The sequence below is a fragment of the Molossus molossus genome, unplaced genomic scaffold, assembly GCF_014108415.1.
Source record: "Molossus molossus isolate mMolMol1 unplaced genomic scaffold, mMolMol1.p scaffold_m16_p_15, whole genome shotgun sequence".
Taxonomy (NCBI): domain Eukaryota; kingdom Metazoa; phylum Chordata; class Mammalia; order Chiroptera; family Molossidae; genus Molossus; species Molossus molossus.
In genome coordinates this window covers 24,096,857-24,113,651 of record NW_023425350.1, presented here as the reverse complement: position 1 = coordinate 24,113,651, position 16,795 = coordinate 24,096,857, and the positions used below count along the sequence as shown (strand labels likewise).

Here is a 16,795-nt window from a genome sequence, read left to right as displayed (position 1 = left end):
TGTTCTACAACCTGTAGCATTAGTTCTCACCCACAGATCCTTTGAGACTCTTTCTTAGAAGTTTAAAATAAATGCATACATCTAGGAACTATCCTAGATTAGCTACTCTAAATCACTAGGAGAGCGGCACCTGAGCTTGTGAATTTTTTAAAAAGTTCATGATTTTAATGCCCAGCCTTGAATGGAACTCTGTAGAGGTGTGCCACAGTATGTCTTTAGCTGTATTACATTAAATTATAGGGAAGCTTAAGACAGGAAAATAAAATTGCTTAGAGCTACCCAGCAATGGAATAGTCTATATTAAGGCAGTGAGCTCAGAGAAGTGTGGGAACAAGCTCTGTGAGCCCTCATTCATTCCCTCTCAGCAGAGGGGTATCTTACCAGATGAGTGATTTTAAGAGAAGGAACTTAGCATGTGCGGCCCAGTCCCTGGTGGATTCTCTCACCTAGAAAGCGAACTGGTCTCAGAATACAAAGATGGGCTTTGTCCCTGCGAGGCACAGGTAGGCATTTCTCTCCAATGAGACAGGTTTATCAGGAAGCCTGGCTGGAGAACAAATCAGCCTCGCTCTGTTTCAGTTTCACTGATAATAAATAATAAATATAATATATATATATACACACGCACACATTTTTAAATTTATTTTTATTGTTAAGAGTATTATAGGCTCTGGCCAGTTTGGCTCAGCAGTTGGACCGTCAGCCTGTGGACCAGAGCCCCAGGTTTGGTTCCCGTTAGGGGCCAAAAAAAAAAAAAAAATGTACCAAAAAAAAAAAAAGTATTATAGATGTCCCCATTTTCTCCCCTTTGCCCCCCTGCACCCAGCTCCCACCCTACCCCAGGACTTCACCTCACTATAAAGCTGATATTTTGGTATCTGACCCCCATGTCTTATTCCTCAATTTGTTCCAAAGTGAAGAGTTACCTGTTGGTGTGCTTAAATTCCACAAGCATTGCAATAGTCACAAATTGTAATGGCCCATGTCTATAATATTTGTGTTCTGAAGTAGCACTCTGTTATATTATTGAAGTCAGTGAATAATTATATTCTATAGTACAAAATTAACAAAACAAAAATTTTGGCATAAAAAATTGGGAAATTTGCCTGGCTGGTGTGGCTCAGTGGCTGAGCATTGACCCATGCACCAAGAGGTTGCCAGTTCGATTCTCGGTCAGGGCACATGCCCAGGCTCTGGGCCCATCCCCAGTGGGGAGCATGCGAGAGGCGGCTGATCCATGTTTCTATCTCTCTCCCCTTTCCTCTCTCTCTAAAAATGTCAATAAAATACATTAAAAATTTTTTTTTTAAAAATTGGAAATTCTAAGTGCTTAATTTGTCTAGGAAACAACAGCATTTTCCAAGTTTCTATTTTATTGAGAATAATGTTAGTCATGATCTGCAGAAGTTGGTCCTGGGCAATTTGAAGACAGATCTTCTTTATCTGTAATTTACATGAGAAAAAGAAAAGATTTGTATAGTAAACTATTCTAGAAAATTATTTCAACATAACATGGATTTTGTAGTTGTATTTCTTACTTATTGTTAAACAAACCGGGAAAAGATAAAAAAATAAAACCCCCACAATAACCAAAAATTATTCTTCACTCTCAAGTACAAAGTCCTTAAACTCAAGTTAGTAAAGTCAGCACGGGCAAATGTGTTAGAAGGTAAAGCACCTGGCTCTGTAAAACATATGGCAAATTTTAAACCATTTCTTTCTTTCTTTAAAAAAAAAGGAGTGGATTTCAAAATGCTGGTTTCTATGGTTCAGGTACAACATTCTAACTATATAAATTCTACAAATTTAACATAACTTTCAAGCATCTATAACTTAAGAAAAACTAAAATTAAAGCAAAAAAAAATTACCATCCTTAAATGATTTAAAGTTCTTTCTTTTGAAATAAAAGACTGAAAAATTCCCTTTTGTACATTCAGTTTCCAAAAAGTTAAAAACACCTGTAATAATGCCTCAATTATTTCTATATCTATTATTTCTTTAAGACATTGATTGCACATTACCTTTTGGACAGAATAAGAAATTTCTACTATCTAAGGGAAATGTGACTTCTATTAAAAAAATGTTAAAAGTCGCCCTGGCCGGTTTGGCTCAGCGGTTAGAGCGTCGGCCTGCGGTCCGGAGAGACCCGGGTTCCGTTCCCGCTAAGGGCACGTACCTTGGTTGCAGTTTGTCCCTGGCCCTGGTTGGGTCGTGTGGGTGGCAACCACTCGATGTGTCGCTCTAACGTCGATGTTTCTCTGTCTCTCTCTCTCCCTCTCACTCTATCTGAACAAAATATCTAAAAAATGTCCTCGGGTGAGGATAAAAAAAAAAAATGTTAAAAGTCAAAGAGTGACTTCCGGTCAAGATGGCGGGTAGATAAACGTGGTATCGCGTCCTCCCACAACCACATCAAAGTTACAACTAAACTAAAAACAACCATCATTCAAAACCGCCTGAAATCAAGCTGAATGGAAGACCTACAACTACGGGATTAAAGCAGCAGCCGCATCAAGACTGGTAGGAGGGGCGGAGGCGGACGGGCTGGTCCCACACCCACGTGTGGTGGATAAAAATCAGGAGGACACCTCGGCTGGGAAGGTCCTCCCTGAGGACTGAGGGGTCCCCGTCCCACACCAGGTGCCCCGCTCAGGGTTCCAGTGCCAGGAAGAGAGTCCCCATAATTTCTGGCTGGAAAAACCACCGGGAACTGAGGCTCAGGGAGGCTGAAGCAACTGGAGCCCCAGGCAGCTCCTCTTAAAGGGGACATGCACGGACTTACTCCAACTTGTTCCCTCTAAGCTCAGAGAGGGAGGCAGCTTGAAAGGCACCAGAGTCATATGGGGAAGAACTGAGTTGTTTGGCGTTGGAGTGAGGGCTGGAGAGGGGGCTTTCTCCTCGACAGACATGCTGTCAGAGGCCTTTGTTCATTTGGTGAGCCCTTCCCTGGGGCAGCAGACAGTCGCCATATCTGGGACTCCAGCAACCTGGCTCACACTGGTAGCCCCGCCCTGGTGACTCCCTGAGGCCCCGCCCCACCCAACTTGCAGGCCCACCCAAGCTGTTGCCAGTTGCTTAACCATAGGATTGGCCTATCTTGGATCTTGCTTCAGGTTTTCCTAAATTCTTTCAAACAAGCAGCATCTGGTCTCAGCTAGCCCCATACCTCTCTTTAAGTAATACACAGAAACAAACACAGGGAGGCAGCCAAAATGAGGAGACAAAGAAACAGGTCCCAAATGAAAGAACAGAACTAAACCCCAGGAAAAGAACTAAGCAAAATGGAGATAAGCAACCTAACAGATGCTGAGTTCAAAACACTACTTATAAGGATGCTCAATGGACTTAGAACCTCAGTGAACTTAGTGAGGGCCTCAAGAGCATAAAAAAAGACAAATCAGAAATGAAGAGGTACTAATTAAAATAAAGAATAATTTAGAGAGATTCAGTAGCAGAGTAGGTCAAGCCAAGAAGCAAACCATCTATTTGGAATATAAGGAAGCAAAAAACACCCAATCAGAACAGCAAAAAGAAAAAGGAATCCAAAAAAACGAGGACAGTGTAAGGAGCCTCTGGGACAACTTCAAGCGTGCCAACATTCGCATCTTGCGGGTGCCAGAAGGAGAAGAGAGAGAACAAGAAATTAAAAACCTATTTGAAACAATAATGGCAGAAAACTTCCCTAACTTGGTGAAGGAAACAGACATACAAATCCAGCAAGCACAGAGAGTCCCAAACAAGATGAACCCCAAGAGGCCCACACCAAGACACATCATCATCAAAATGCAAAAGGTTCAAGACAAAGAGTGAATCTTAAAAGCAGCAAGAGAAAAGCAGTTAGTTACCTACAAAGGAGCTTCCATAAGACTGTCAGCTGATTTCTGAACAGAAACTTTGCAGGCCAGAAGGGAGTGGCAAGAAATATTCAGAGTGATGAAAAGCAAGAACCTACAACCAAGATTACTCTATCCTGCAAAGCTGTCATTTAGAATCGATGGCCATATAAAGAGTTTCCCAGATAAGGAAAAGCTAAAGGAATTCATCACCACCAAACCATTACTATATGAAATGTTGAAGGGTCTTCTTCTTAAGAAAAAGATAAAAAATAAGAACAAACAAAATGGCAATGAATACATATCTATCGACAATTGAATCTACAAACAAAATGAACAAGCAGAACAGAAACATTCTCATAGATACAGAGAAATTTTGTTGGTTGCTAGATGGGAGGGGGGTTAGGGGAATGGGCAAAAAAGGTGACGGGATTAAGAAGTACAAATTGGTTGTTAGGGAAGGGGTCTGGGGGTGGGAAGAAATAAACCAAAGAACTTCTGTTCATATATGCATAACCAATGAATACAAACAACAGTGTGGGGAAAGGCAAGAGGAGGGTGGAAATGGGGAGGAGGAAGTCAATGGGGGAAAAATGAGGAACATCTGTAATACATTCAACATAAAGATAAGTTAAAAAATTTACAACAACAAAGAAAAAGTCAAAGAGCACTTGTATTCAATATTTTTTTGAAAGTTTATAAAGTATTTCCTTACCTTCATAGGCTGTTCCACACCAAATACAATATAGATGTTCTTCTCTTAAATAACTAGTCAATATTTGTAATTTGTCCAGTACCTAGACATAGAACACAAGTACATTAATGGTTCACATTGAACAGAATCTTGGTTTTCTTATCTCTTGGATCATGCTGAATTAGCCCAAGACCATAAATCTTCCACTACATTCTCAACCAGTTGGGAGAGGTGTCAAAGGCAGAATATTTTAGAACATGTCCCAGTTTATCAGCCACCCTGATAGTTTCATAAGTCTGCCAGATAGAACAGAGACCACTTGCTAACGTTCAGAAAACAGAATTTGGCTCGCTCTACTAGGATCAGGATCCTTTAAAAAAAATTTTTTTTTCTTTATTGATTTAGAGAGAGGAAAGGAGAATGAGAGACAGACAGAAACATCGATGAAGTACAACGACTGGCTGCCTCCTGCACGCCCCTCACCGGGGATTTGGCCCACAACCTGGGCATGTGCTGTGACCGGGTATTAAACTGGCGACCTCTTGGTGCATGGGTCAATGCTCAACCACTGAGCCACACTGGCCAGGCGGGATCAAGATCCATTAAAGACCACTTCTACTTTCAAAGAATCTACCTCCCCGAGTGGGATGAGGGTGAACATTGACTTCCTGTGCTATTCAAATTCTCATTGGTGGACTCCCATTTAAATGGAACATAGGTTTTTCAAAGTTTGAATGTTTCCTATAAAACTCCTATATATATGTAACCATAAAAATGTATATTCATTTCTTGAATAATCTCTACTTCTTTGAATTGAGTTTTGCTTTGTCTTCTGTATGGGTGGAAGAGAGAGGTACTCATGAGAATCACTTCCATGAGTTTAACAGAAAACAAGGTAGAAATGAAAATAATTTACATTTGCAGCTAATCCATCATCCACACTGAAATAGAGGTGAGAGGGTAAACTGAAGCTAAAGGGGAAAATTATATGAAGTTTTGATTTGAGGTTAATGAATCTATCATGCAGTAGTTCTCAACTAGGACATCTCACAATGCCTGAAGATATTTTTGGTTGTCACAAGGGGGAAGTGTGACAGTCATCTGGTTGGTGGGTAGAGGCCTGGGATGCCGCCAGACATCCTACAATACACAGAAAAGCCCCCATAACCACCACCAATAGGCTCAAAACATCAATAGTGCTAAGACACCCTGCTCAAGGAAAGGGTACCAAAACATACACTTAGATCTTCACTCTCATATTCATCTTCATCTTGTTCTTTTTCTTCCTCTTCCTCTTCTTCAGTCTCTTCTTCAAGCCTCAGCCAGTACCAGGCCTCCCTAGGAACCTGAATATTCTGAAAATGTAAAATTTTTCCTCATTAAACATAAACATGAGACTATCACTAGTATGTTCATGTCAACATTAATTCATTCTTTTAATTAAATATTTATTGAGTGCAGCTTCAAGAGTAAAGCACTGCACTATGAATTCTGGGGATGCAAAAGCCAATTAGAATATGTATATACATATATTTTAATCCTCACCTGAGGACATGCTTATTGATTTTTAGAGGGAGGGCAAAGGGGAGGGAGAGAGAGGGAGAGAGAGAGAGAGAAATAGAAAAACATCAATGTGGGAGAGAAACATTGATTGGTAGCCTTCTCATACACGTCCCAACTGGGGATGTAACCCGAAACCTATATGTGTGCCCTGACCAGGAATCAACCCCGACAACTTTTGGTGTAAGGGATGACACTCCAACCAACTGAGCCACACCAGCCAGGGCCCTATTAGAATATTGTATTGTCTCCATGTTGCTGACAGTCTAGTAGGGAAAATAAGTTATGGGCATAAATAGCTTAATGGGTATAAAATAATACATAGAAGCTAGGAAATCTTAAGAGTTATGACATACATTCAAAATAAAGTGCTAGGAAAATATATAAAAGTGAGAGATTGCTCTTAGCAATCTATTACAGATAATGGAAATTTTTACAAATATTTTTGAAACTTTAAAACAATTTTTTAAAATTGATTTTCAGAGAAAGTGTGGGGAGAAAGAAAGAGAGAGAGAGGTATGTTGTTCCACTTATTTATGCATTTACTGTTTTTTTGTTTTTTTTTATCCTCACCCGAGGACATTTTTCCATTTTTTGTTCAGATAGAGCAGGAGGGTGAGAGAGGAAGAGAGAGAGAGAGAGACACTGATGTGAAGGGACACATCGAGTGGCTGCCACCTGCACGACCAACCAGGGCCGGGGAAAACTGCAACCGAGGTACATGCCCTTACTGGGAACCGAACCCGGGTCTCTCTGTACCGCAGGCCGACGCTCCAACCGTTGAGCCAAACCGGCCAGGGCACTGGTTGATTCTTGTATGTGCCCTGATGGGGTACAGAACCCACAACCTTGGCATATCTGAGTGACATTCTAAAACCAACTGAGCTACTCGGCCAAGGCACAATTTTAGAGTTTAGATGAAGTCATTTTATTTTAAACCATCAAAATAAAAAATAAAAGCAAAGACAGAAATTTTAAAAATGATTCAGATCTGAAATAGATATTATTCTACTGTGATATTACTAGTTAGAGACATATAAGTTACTGAATATGGACTGAAAATAGACTATTCTGGTTAGTCAGATATTCTGATGAATAGAATTTCCACACAGAGTGACTCTGGGTAACCAATATACAAATAAGCAGAGAACAATTAAATTTAAAAATGCTATTTAACCCTTATTGGGTAATTCAGACTACTCAGGTTTCTGCAGTGAACAAGTCCTTATTGTGAGTAGTCCATGTTATAAAAGACTTTAGTCCAGTGCTTTTCAACTGGCGTACCGCAATAATTTCAAAAACATGCAGTACTTGACTATTTAGTCAAGGACACTGATCTCTTTTCCCTTAGATTGTCAAATTAAAAAAATGTCAACAGCCAATACAACAATAGCTATTTGGTGTGAGTGCCCTGTTCATATAGGTCATATAACAGAGCTGCATCTTATTGGCCATGTCACAAAATAATGTTGCATCTGATTGGCTAACTCTTGGTACCAGAAATTCTTATATACAACTATAGGTACCTGATTTTTTTAAAAAGTCACTCTGAGCCCGGCTGGTGTGGCTTGGTGGATTGAGTGTCAACCTATGCACCAAGAGGTCATCAGTTCAATTCCTGGTCAGGGCACATGCCCAGGTTGCAGGCTCAATCCCTGTGCAGGAGGCAGTTGATTGATGTTTCTATCTCACACAGATGTTTCTACCTCTCTCCTTTCCTCTCTCTCTAAATAAACAATAAAAACATATTTATTAAAAAAATAAAATTTAAAAAGCCACTTTGAAGCAAAAAGGGTAGGTAAGTACTATCATTTTTTTTGTAAATCAATACAAATTTTATCTATTTTTTTGGTCAGATTGGCAAAAAATACATTTTTGGGGGTGCCACAAAATCTTAGTAATTAGTTGATATGTGCCACGAGATGAAAAGGGTTGAAAATTGCTGCTTTAATCAGTAGAAGACTAGTTACACCAGACTTGGAATGTTTCCTTTGGTTTAGGTTTTTCAAATATAAATTCACAGCAATCACACTGGGTGCCAAAACACTTCAATACCAACTGAAAGCAGGCAGAAGGCTTGCCTTCTGAGTATCCAACTGCTGACAGGCTCGCTGGCTTCTCCGAAGGTCTCCTTCCAGCTTCATTTCATCTTGCTTATTTTTAAGTCGCATTCTAATTGAAAGAAAAAATGGGACATTACAGGTCTGTACTCTCTTTATCCATTTTATACGCCCAAGTACTAAAAAACATACCACACTGAAGAAAAGATGAAACCAAGAGCAGCTCAAATACAAAATGTTTTTTTTTCATCCTCACCCGAGGACATTTTTATATCTTCTGTTCAGATAGAGCGGGAGGGAGAGAGAGAAACATCGACGTGAAAGGGACACATCGAGTGGCTGCCACCCACACGACCCAACCAGGGCCGGGGACAAACTGCAACCGAGGTACATGCCCTTAGCGGGAACCGAACCCGGGTCTCTCCGGACCGCAGGCCGATGCTCTTAACTGCTGAGCCAAACCAACTAGGGCTCAAATACAAAGTTTTACCGGAACTGTTCTGCAGCTTGTTCCTCAGCTTGGTTTTTCATGTGAACCTTCCTTCTGTAGCTTTCTAATTTTTCCTCTGCTTTCCGTTTTAATAATGTCTCATGACCGATACCACTTTTTCCTGTTCAAACAGACAACTCTGATGAGAAACTTACTGACTTTATATTTCAAAACATGGCAATTTAAATATTTACAAATTAAACGCAGTTGTAAATTGAGTACAATCTCTCAAAATCATTTGTGATAAGAATGACAGGAGAAAACACTAAAGATTTATTTTATAAACCCCAAACATAATTTAATTTTTACAAATATCGTTATGAGTCTAATCTGACAGTAATACTACACAAATTTTTTTACATTGGCAGAACATCACGAACAGTCACACTTTCATATAAATATGATGAACAAAGAAAACATATTTTGAAAAATTCAAACTATTAAGAAAAACAATTATTTTTATGTTTTATTTTGCAATTACAATTTACGTTCAATATTATTTTGTATTAGAGTGTATAGCATAGTGGTTAGACAATCATATACTTTACAAAGCGATCCCCCAATATATAAGAAAAAATTTTAATGGATAAATCTGTCTCAGAATACTGTCAGAACATTTCAATTCATAAAAATACCTTTGCATTTTTGTTTGTTTTTTAATCCTCACCCGAGGATATTTTTTCCATTTATTTTCAGACAGAATGGTGGGGGAGGGGGGAGAGAGGGAGGGAGAGAGGGAGAGAAGGAGAGAGAGAGAGAGAGAGAGAGAGGGAGCATGTGCGCCCGCGCACGCGAAAGAGAAACACTACCATGAGAGAGACACATTGATTGGCTGCTCCCTACACGACACTGACCAGGGCAGGGACTGAACCAAAACATGAGGTACATGCCCTTGACTGGAATCAAACCCAGAACTCTCTGGTCTGCGGGCCGACGCTCCAACCACTGAGCCAAACTGGCCAGCGCCCTTTGCGTTTTTAATGTTTGCAACAATTTTCCCTCATATTTTTTATTATTTAAGTTTTATTTTATATTCACTAAAACATAGTTTTAGTTTAAAAGTTTAGAAGTTTAAGAAACATCTTACTGCCCTGGCTGGTTTGGCTCAGCGGTTAGAGTGTCGACCTGCGGTCCTGAGAGACCCGGGTTCGGTTCCCGCTAAGGGCGCATACCTCGTTTGCAGTTTGTCCCTGGCCCTGGTCGGTCATGCGGGTGGCAGCCACTCGATGTGTTCCTTTCACATCGATGTTTCTCTCTCTCTGTTCCTCTCTCTCCCTCCCACCCTACCTGAACAAAAAAATGGGAAAATGTCCTCGGGTGAGGATAAAAAAAAAAGAAACATCTTACTGAGGGCTTCTTATGATAAAAACTGTAACAGTACCATCATAAAAAGTACTTGTTAAGCAAATATATGTGCTAGATATAAGCATAAGTTATTAGTACTGGTAAATATCCCTAAAAACAACTACATACCTGTTTTGACGTTGAGAGGAATTGGTTCAACAATACCATCTCCTGAAAAAAGAGAATAAAACACAAACTGCTTTAGAAATTCTTCCTCAAATTACAGGTAAGCCTAGTGTGCAAGTTCACAATGTTCCATACAGATCCCCTCCTGTTTCAATGATTTCAAACTGAAATCTGAACATCAATAGTCTATAATCAACTACCATCTTTGAATACCCAGTCCTCAATAAACCTGACCCACATAGCCTCTTGTGTCACCTAAAGGCAGGGTTTTAAGAAGTGAAAGACTGATATTAAACATCCAAGAGGGTGACAGTCTTGCTAGATAAAAGATCGAGATTACAATAAAGAAGAGAAGAAAAGAAAAACAGATTATAGGAGCTACTTTGAATATATGGTCACAGTCTGGCCGGTGTGGCTCAGTGGTTGAGAATCAAGCCATGCACCAAGAGGTCACCAGTTCAATTCCTGATCAGGGCACAAGCCCAGGATGTGGGACTGGTCCCCAGTGGGGGGCATGCAGAAGGCGGCCAATTTATGTTCTCTCTCATCGATGTTTCTAACTCTCTCTCCTTCTGCCTTCCTCTCTCTTGAAAATTAATCAATCAATGTATGTCCTCTATATCTTAATAAATGGTCTCACTTCCTAAAAAGAGGTGAGAATGGAGCTTCTCCAACTGGTGGTCACTCGGGTTTGCTGCTACAGGTAAAAAGCAAACAGGGCAGAGTCCTGACATTGTCCTCAATTCTGTTTCACTATCTTTTGGCCATTGTACTTCTCAACCCTCCTCGTCACCATTCTTCGCTGTTGCTTCCATTGTAAGCTTTGTCCATCACTGTTGTCAGTGACTTCAAGATTGAGCTGGGCTGAGAAGCAGCTCTAGATGGCCCATGGTTGTATAAAATGGATGTGGGAAGATGAACATTCTCCATAAACCTTGTTAGCACCCAAGAGACTAAGAAGCTTAAGTGTTTTCATTTCTGTGTAGATGAATAAGATTAAAGAGTCATCTCTGGTACTCATGGATAAATCACCATTTGGTGGTTAGGAACACCTTTTTGTTTTTGGATGTGACTTACCACTCTTGCCAAGGGCCTGACCACTTTTATATCCCATCTTCTGGAGCAAAGCAAACCCTTTGTTTTCACAGCCTAGTGCATTCTTCAACCCAATGTCACGTCTTTCTTGTTCTTCTTCTTTTAAACTCTTCTGCCTATTTTTCAAATTAGCTTCTTGTTGCTTTTCTTCTTTTCGACGGGCTTCTCGAATTTGCCTCAGCATCGGCAATCCTGGTCTGATATCTTCTCTGAAGAATAAGGGAAAAGATTGTTTTAGACGAGTACATGAAGTTTTCTCATGACTTTGATACTTACTCACTTGATACTACTTCATACTCCAATGCTACCTCTCTGACCATCTTTGTTATCAATATCATAAATGCAATCAGTGACCTCTGAGAATGGCTATTTTAGTAAAAATGATGATGGTTGTTGCCGGGTTGTGGGAAACTAAAGAAAGTATACAGTTGGCCCTGGCTGGTTTGGCTCAGTAGTCAGAGCATCAGCCTGAGACTAAAGAAGGGTCGCAGGTTTGATCCCCAGCCCCCCAGTTGGGGTTGTGCGGGAGGCAACCAATTGATGTGTCTCTCTCACATCAATATTTCTCTTTCTTTCTCTCTCTCTCCCCACCCCTTTTCCTCCCACTCTATAAAAATCAATGGAAAAATATCCTCTGGTGAGGATTAACAACAACAACAACAAAGAAAAGCTGAATAGTAGCTAGAAGAGACAATGAGATGAAATAAACAAAAACAGTAAACTTCCTTGGAAGAAGGGAATAAAAACAATCAAGGGCAGAAGTAAAATGCTTAGCACTAAAAGGGAAGCAGTGTCTAGTATCTTTGTATGTACATGTAGATGTACATCCCATAAAGCAGTAAGACAAACTTTGCAACCTCACATTTAAAGTCAATGTCACTGCTTCAGAGTCTACATTAATGTCTTATACATATCATTCCATGTGGTGTACACATTTACTTACTGGACATTAATGAAAGAATCAGACATATAGTCCTCTTCTTCAGCCATGTTCAACTTCATATGACTAAAGTATCTGAAAATCAAATAAGATAAATTAAGTTACAAATTTTTTAGTTTATCAAAATGGAAATAAACCTTTCTGTATCCCCCGCCGTGACCTGTCTCCAGAGCTCTACTCCACATCCAAGTTTCCTTTTGACATCTTTCAGTGTGAAGTTCTCAAACTCAACAATCCAAACAACTCATGCTCTTCTATCCCAAACTTCCTTTATCCCCTATATTTCCAAATTCAAGTCACTACTATCTCCCCATTCCTGACCTTTTATAAACCTCTGTCACTTTCTCCTCTATAGCATCCCTCACAGGCATTTTCCACTGTAGTTGTGACTACTGCTTTACTTCAGGCATTTCTTTCTCACCTGAGCTCTTACAACTGCTTCCTAACTGGTCTCACTGCCTTGGCTTCTCTCTTCCAATCCATCCTCTACACCCCTCTCCAAAATAGTGGTTTAAAAACATAAGTCAGGTCATATTACCTGCTGTTTCAAGTCCTTCAATAAATTTTACCCGTGGCAGTGGAGAACCAGTCACTTGAACAATGTAGCAGAAGCCCTTCATAATCTGACCCCTGACTCTCCTTTAGGTTTCATTATTTAAGCCACCTAGACTTCTCATTGCTGTCTAAACATACCACTGACATGTACTTCCTCCTAGGCCCAGGCTGCCCTTCTTCATAAAAACGTGTCCTGACCACCCCAGTGCTCTCTCTACAGCACTTTATATTCAAGCTGCTCATTTGGAACTTGATATAATTAATACCTCACCTCTATGGAAACATTTTGGAGGAGAGTTTCCACCCAAAATAGCTAAAATCATGTAATTATTGGTCCAAACTTTATTGTGTATATGAATTATACCAGGATCTTCTTAAAATGCAGAGTGAGCCCTGGCTGGTTTGGCTCAGCGGTTGAGCATCAGCCCATGCACCAATGAGTCGCGGGTTCAATTCCAGTCAAGGGCACGTACCTGGGTTCAAGTTTGTTCCCAGCCCTGGTCTGGTGGTACAGGAGGCAACCAGTCCATGTAACTTTATCATATGATGTTTCTCTCTGTCTCTCTCTCTCCCTCCCTCCCACTCTACCTGATAATAAGTAGAAAAATATCCTCAGGTGAGGAATAAAAACAAAACAAAAATGCAGAGTGATTCCGAGCTAGAGCCTGCGGTTATGCTTTTCTAACAGGCTCCCAGGATGTTAATTTTTCCTTAGGGAATCCAGCCCTTTGGCCTCCATGTGGTTCTAGAGGAGGGTGACAATCTCCATATTCTCTTGGTCACAAGATGGCCAATTATAGTACTTTATGCCCCTGTAACAGGGGAGGGGATGATTTAACCAGGGGAAAGAAGCATCTTTTCCCTTACATGATATGAATATGTGGACTGTGGGGAAAGAAACTCTTCACTAGGGTTTCTGAACTGGATTATGTGAAGTTGGGCTGCAGATGGCCATCTTCTTGGCTATATGCAGAGATCCTGTTCTGCAGAATGTAGCCAGATAGAGAAGGTGTAGAAAGAAAAGCCTAAAAGCAATGAGTCTCCAAACCTAGTTCCCAAGACCCTGATTTCTGTAGCTCTTTCTTTGATGCTGTGACCTAGCATCCTTCCCAGCTATACAGGCTAATAAACTTCCTCATTACTTAAGTTTGTTGGAATAGCAAATTCAACCCAGAGTCTGAACAATTACATTGGATGAAAAAAATATTACAGTACTGGTTTTTAATATTTTTAATGTATATATTCCCAACTAGGCTATAAACCACAAGAAAAGTCCCCTATGTGCCCAATGCCTACACCACTGTGTCCCAAATATCATAAATTCTTTTTTTTTCCTTTCCTTTTTTGATTTTAGAGACAGAGGAAGGGAAAGGGAGAGAGATATAATCATCGATGAGAAAGAACATCGACTGGTCTCCTCCTGCATGCCCCTCCTGAGGATTTGGCCCACAATCTGAGCATGTGCCCTGACTGGGAATTGAACCACCGACCCCTTGGTGCATGGGCTGATGCTCAACCACTGAGCCACACCAGCCAGACATATCATAAATTCTTAATGTTTGGCAATGATGAAAAAGGTTCTTTAATAATATATGTAATTTTGTAATAATACATACATTTTCCCAAAGCTGTCACATCTTATTTTTTTAACTTGATTTAAATATATCAATACAGAAGGCAACATAAAACAAATGTACAGCCTAACGAATTATCTATTATGAGGCAAACATTCTTGTAACCAGGAGGTAGCCTCCAAGGTGGCCCCCAGTGATTGTGTAGTCTCCTTCCACAGTAAACAGGATTGACCTGTGTAACCAATAGGATATTATGGAAATGATAGAGTATGATTGCTTGGTCATAAAAAAAAAAAAACACTACAGCTCTTAGATCACTAACTGTGAAGTTAGTTAGATTACTCACTCTGAAGAAGTCAGCTGTCATGTAGTGGGGACACTTAAGCAGCTCTATGGAGAGGTCCACACAGGAGAAACTGAGGCTTCCTGTTGACAAGCAGCACAAATTTGAGAGCTACATGAGTGAGTTACCTTGGAAATAAATCCTATAGCACCTTCAAATGACTCAGCCTGGGCTGGCATCTTCACAACAACTTCTTAAGCAAGTCCAAGCTAAGCTAAACCAGTAACAAATTCCTGATCCATACCTGAGTTTCTGTGTGATATAACAAATGATTATATTTATTCAAACTGATAAAATTTCAGATAATTTGTTAAACAATAAAAGATCATACAAACCAGGCCCTGGCTGGTTTGGCTCAGCTGTTAGACTGAAGAGTCTTGGGTTTGATTCCGGTCAAGGGCACGTACCTCGGTTGCGGTTTGGTCCCCGGCCCTGGTCGGGTCATGAGGGAGGCAACCAGTCCATGTGTCTCTGTCACATCATGTTTCTCTCTCTTTCTGTCTCTCTCTCTCCCTCCCACTCTATCTGAAAATAAATGGAGAAATATCCTCAGGTGAGGATTTAAAAAAAAAAAAAAAGATAATACAAACCAGGACACATATCAGGAGCTAGAAACTTGTTGGTCACCTCAGGAGCCCTCTTTGTTCTCTACTCAATAGCACCTCTTCTAAACACCTCCTATTCTTCCTCGTTTCATCATTCACATGTACATCATTAAACATTACTGTACAGTTTTGCCTATTTTTCTTTTTACTATAGCATAATAAGTTAAAAACGTGTAAGATTATATTTAGCATTTGCGGTAATTCACTCACCGATTCTTCATTTGTAATAATAGTATTTTTACACATATGGTTTAGCACTTACCCAGTATATCACACATCTTTTTTAGTCCCTTTGATCATCATTAAAAACTCTATAAGGGCCCTGGCCGGTTTGGCTCAGCGGTTAGAGTGTCGGCCTGCGGTCCTGAGAGACCCGGGTTCGGTTCCCGCTAAGGGCATGTACCTCGGTTGCAGTTTGTCCCCAGCCCTGGTTGGTTGTGCGGGTGGCAGCCACTCGATGTGTCCCTTTCACATCGATGTTTCTCTCTCTCTCTCTCTCTCTGTTCCTCTCTCTCCCTCCCACTCTACCTGAACAAAAAATGGAAAAATGTCCTCGGGTGAGGATAAAAAACAAAAACAAACAAAAAAAAAACTCTATAAGGTAAGAATATAATTACTCCTGCTTAGTAGTTGGAGAAATTGAGGCTCAGTGTGGCTAAATGCCTTGCTCAACGCCACAAAGTACCCAGGGCTCAGGGCTCTTGCTACTGCAAATGGGATTAGATATTTTTAAAGGACCCGTTGCGCTCCAAAGTGCTAGGCAGATCTGCATGGGGGTCACTGATCCCTTTCTGAGATCCCTCTTTATGGGTACAATGCACGTTAGCATCCTCCATCCCCATGAAGCCTACGAATAAACTTCACAGGTGATAACCCAGGCAGAGATCCAGTGACAGCGGCGGCGTGGTCACAATTCGGGCATATCCTGAAGGTGGAGCTAACAAGACTTGCAGAGGGGCTGGAGGTGACGTCGAGGATTGCCTCAAGGCTTCTGGCCTGAAGCTGGAGGAATGGACTCACCAGTTTGGGAAAGGGGTTAGACTGCAGCAGATTGTTTTATTTTGTGTGTTTTGGCAGCGAGAGCAGGAAGGTAGGAACAGGAGTGCTGCTTCGGACACACGGAGAGCCCCCTACACGCCCTGGTGGAGAGATGGGATAAGTAGTTGGATGTACAGCAGAAAGGCGGCAAAAACAAAAACAAAACCGCCTGGTCTCACTCTCCTCAGGGATCGCTGATCCCTCCCCTCTCTGGTCCCTCCCGGCGGCCAACATCCCACAGACGCGACCGCTAGAGGTGGGAATGCGGGCGATGGTGTGATGGGGTAGTCACAACCAGCACACACATCACCGCGCCTCCCCATTCCATCCGGGGCCTCCAGCCCCTCACCTGGCAGCTCTACTCACCCCGGCCAGCTTCGGGCAGTGCACGCTGCGCATATTCCCACGAACCGCGCAGGACGTCCGGGCCTCGCCCACAGCCGAGCTTCCGTGCGCAGAATCCCTCGGGAACCTGCGGCAGGCGGGGCTAGGAGGACGTGGTTAGTGCGCTCGCGCAAGACCAACCTGCTGCGCACG

At 41.3% G+C, this 16,795-nt stretch overlaps 1 protein-coding gene across 3 annotated transcripts; it reads right to left on the bottom strand.

The window, feature by feature from the left end:
- Positions 1-514: 514 nt before the first annotated feature.
- GPATCH11 (G-patch domain containing 11) lies at positions 515-16,726 on the bottom strand. Of its 3 annotated transcripts, none has more exons than XM_036262282.1 (11): positions 16,625-16,726; positions 16,241-16,359; positions 14,619-14,698; positions 12,147-12,218; positions 11,186-11,412; positions 10,112-10,153; positions 8,639-8,759; positions 8,170-8,260; positions 5,767-5,883; positions 4,550-4,631; positions 515-584 (listed from the first exon to the last, which is right to left on the bottom strand). In XM_036262282.1, the coding sequence occupies exons 4-11, from the start codon at positions 12,203-12,205 to the stop codon at positions 535-537; spliced, it is 789 nt and encodes a 262-aa protein (XP_036118175.1). In that variant the 5' UTR covers positions 12,206-12,218; positions 14,619-14,698; positions 16,241-16,359; positions 16,625-16,726; the 3' UTR covers positions 515-534. The 3 variants fall into 3 exon arrangements, with proteins under 3 accessions (XP_036118175.1, XP_036118173.1, XP_036118174.1); XM_036262280.1 differs by lacking the exon at positions 515-584 and adding an exon at positions 1,282-1,443; XM_036262281.1 differs by lacking the exons at positions 515-584; positions 16,241-16,359 and adding an exon at positions 1,282-1,443 and having other exon boundaries at positions 16,625-16,725.
- Between the last annotated feature and the right edge of the window lie 69 nt (positions 16,727-16,795).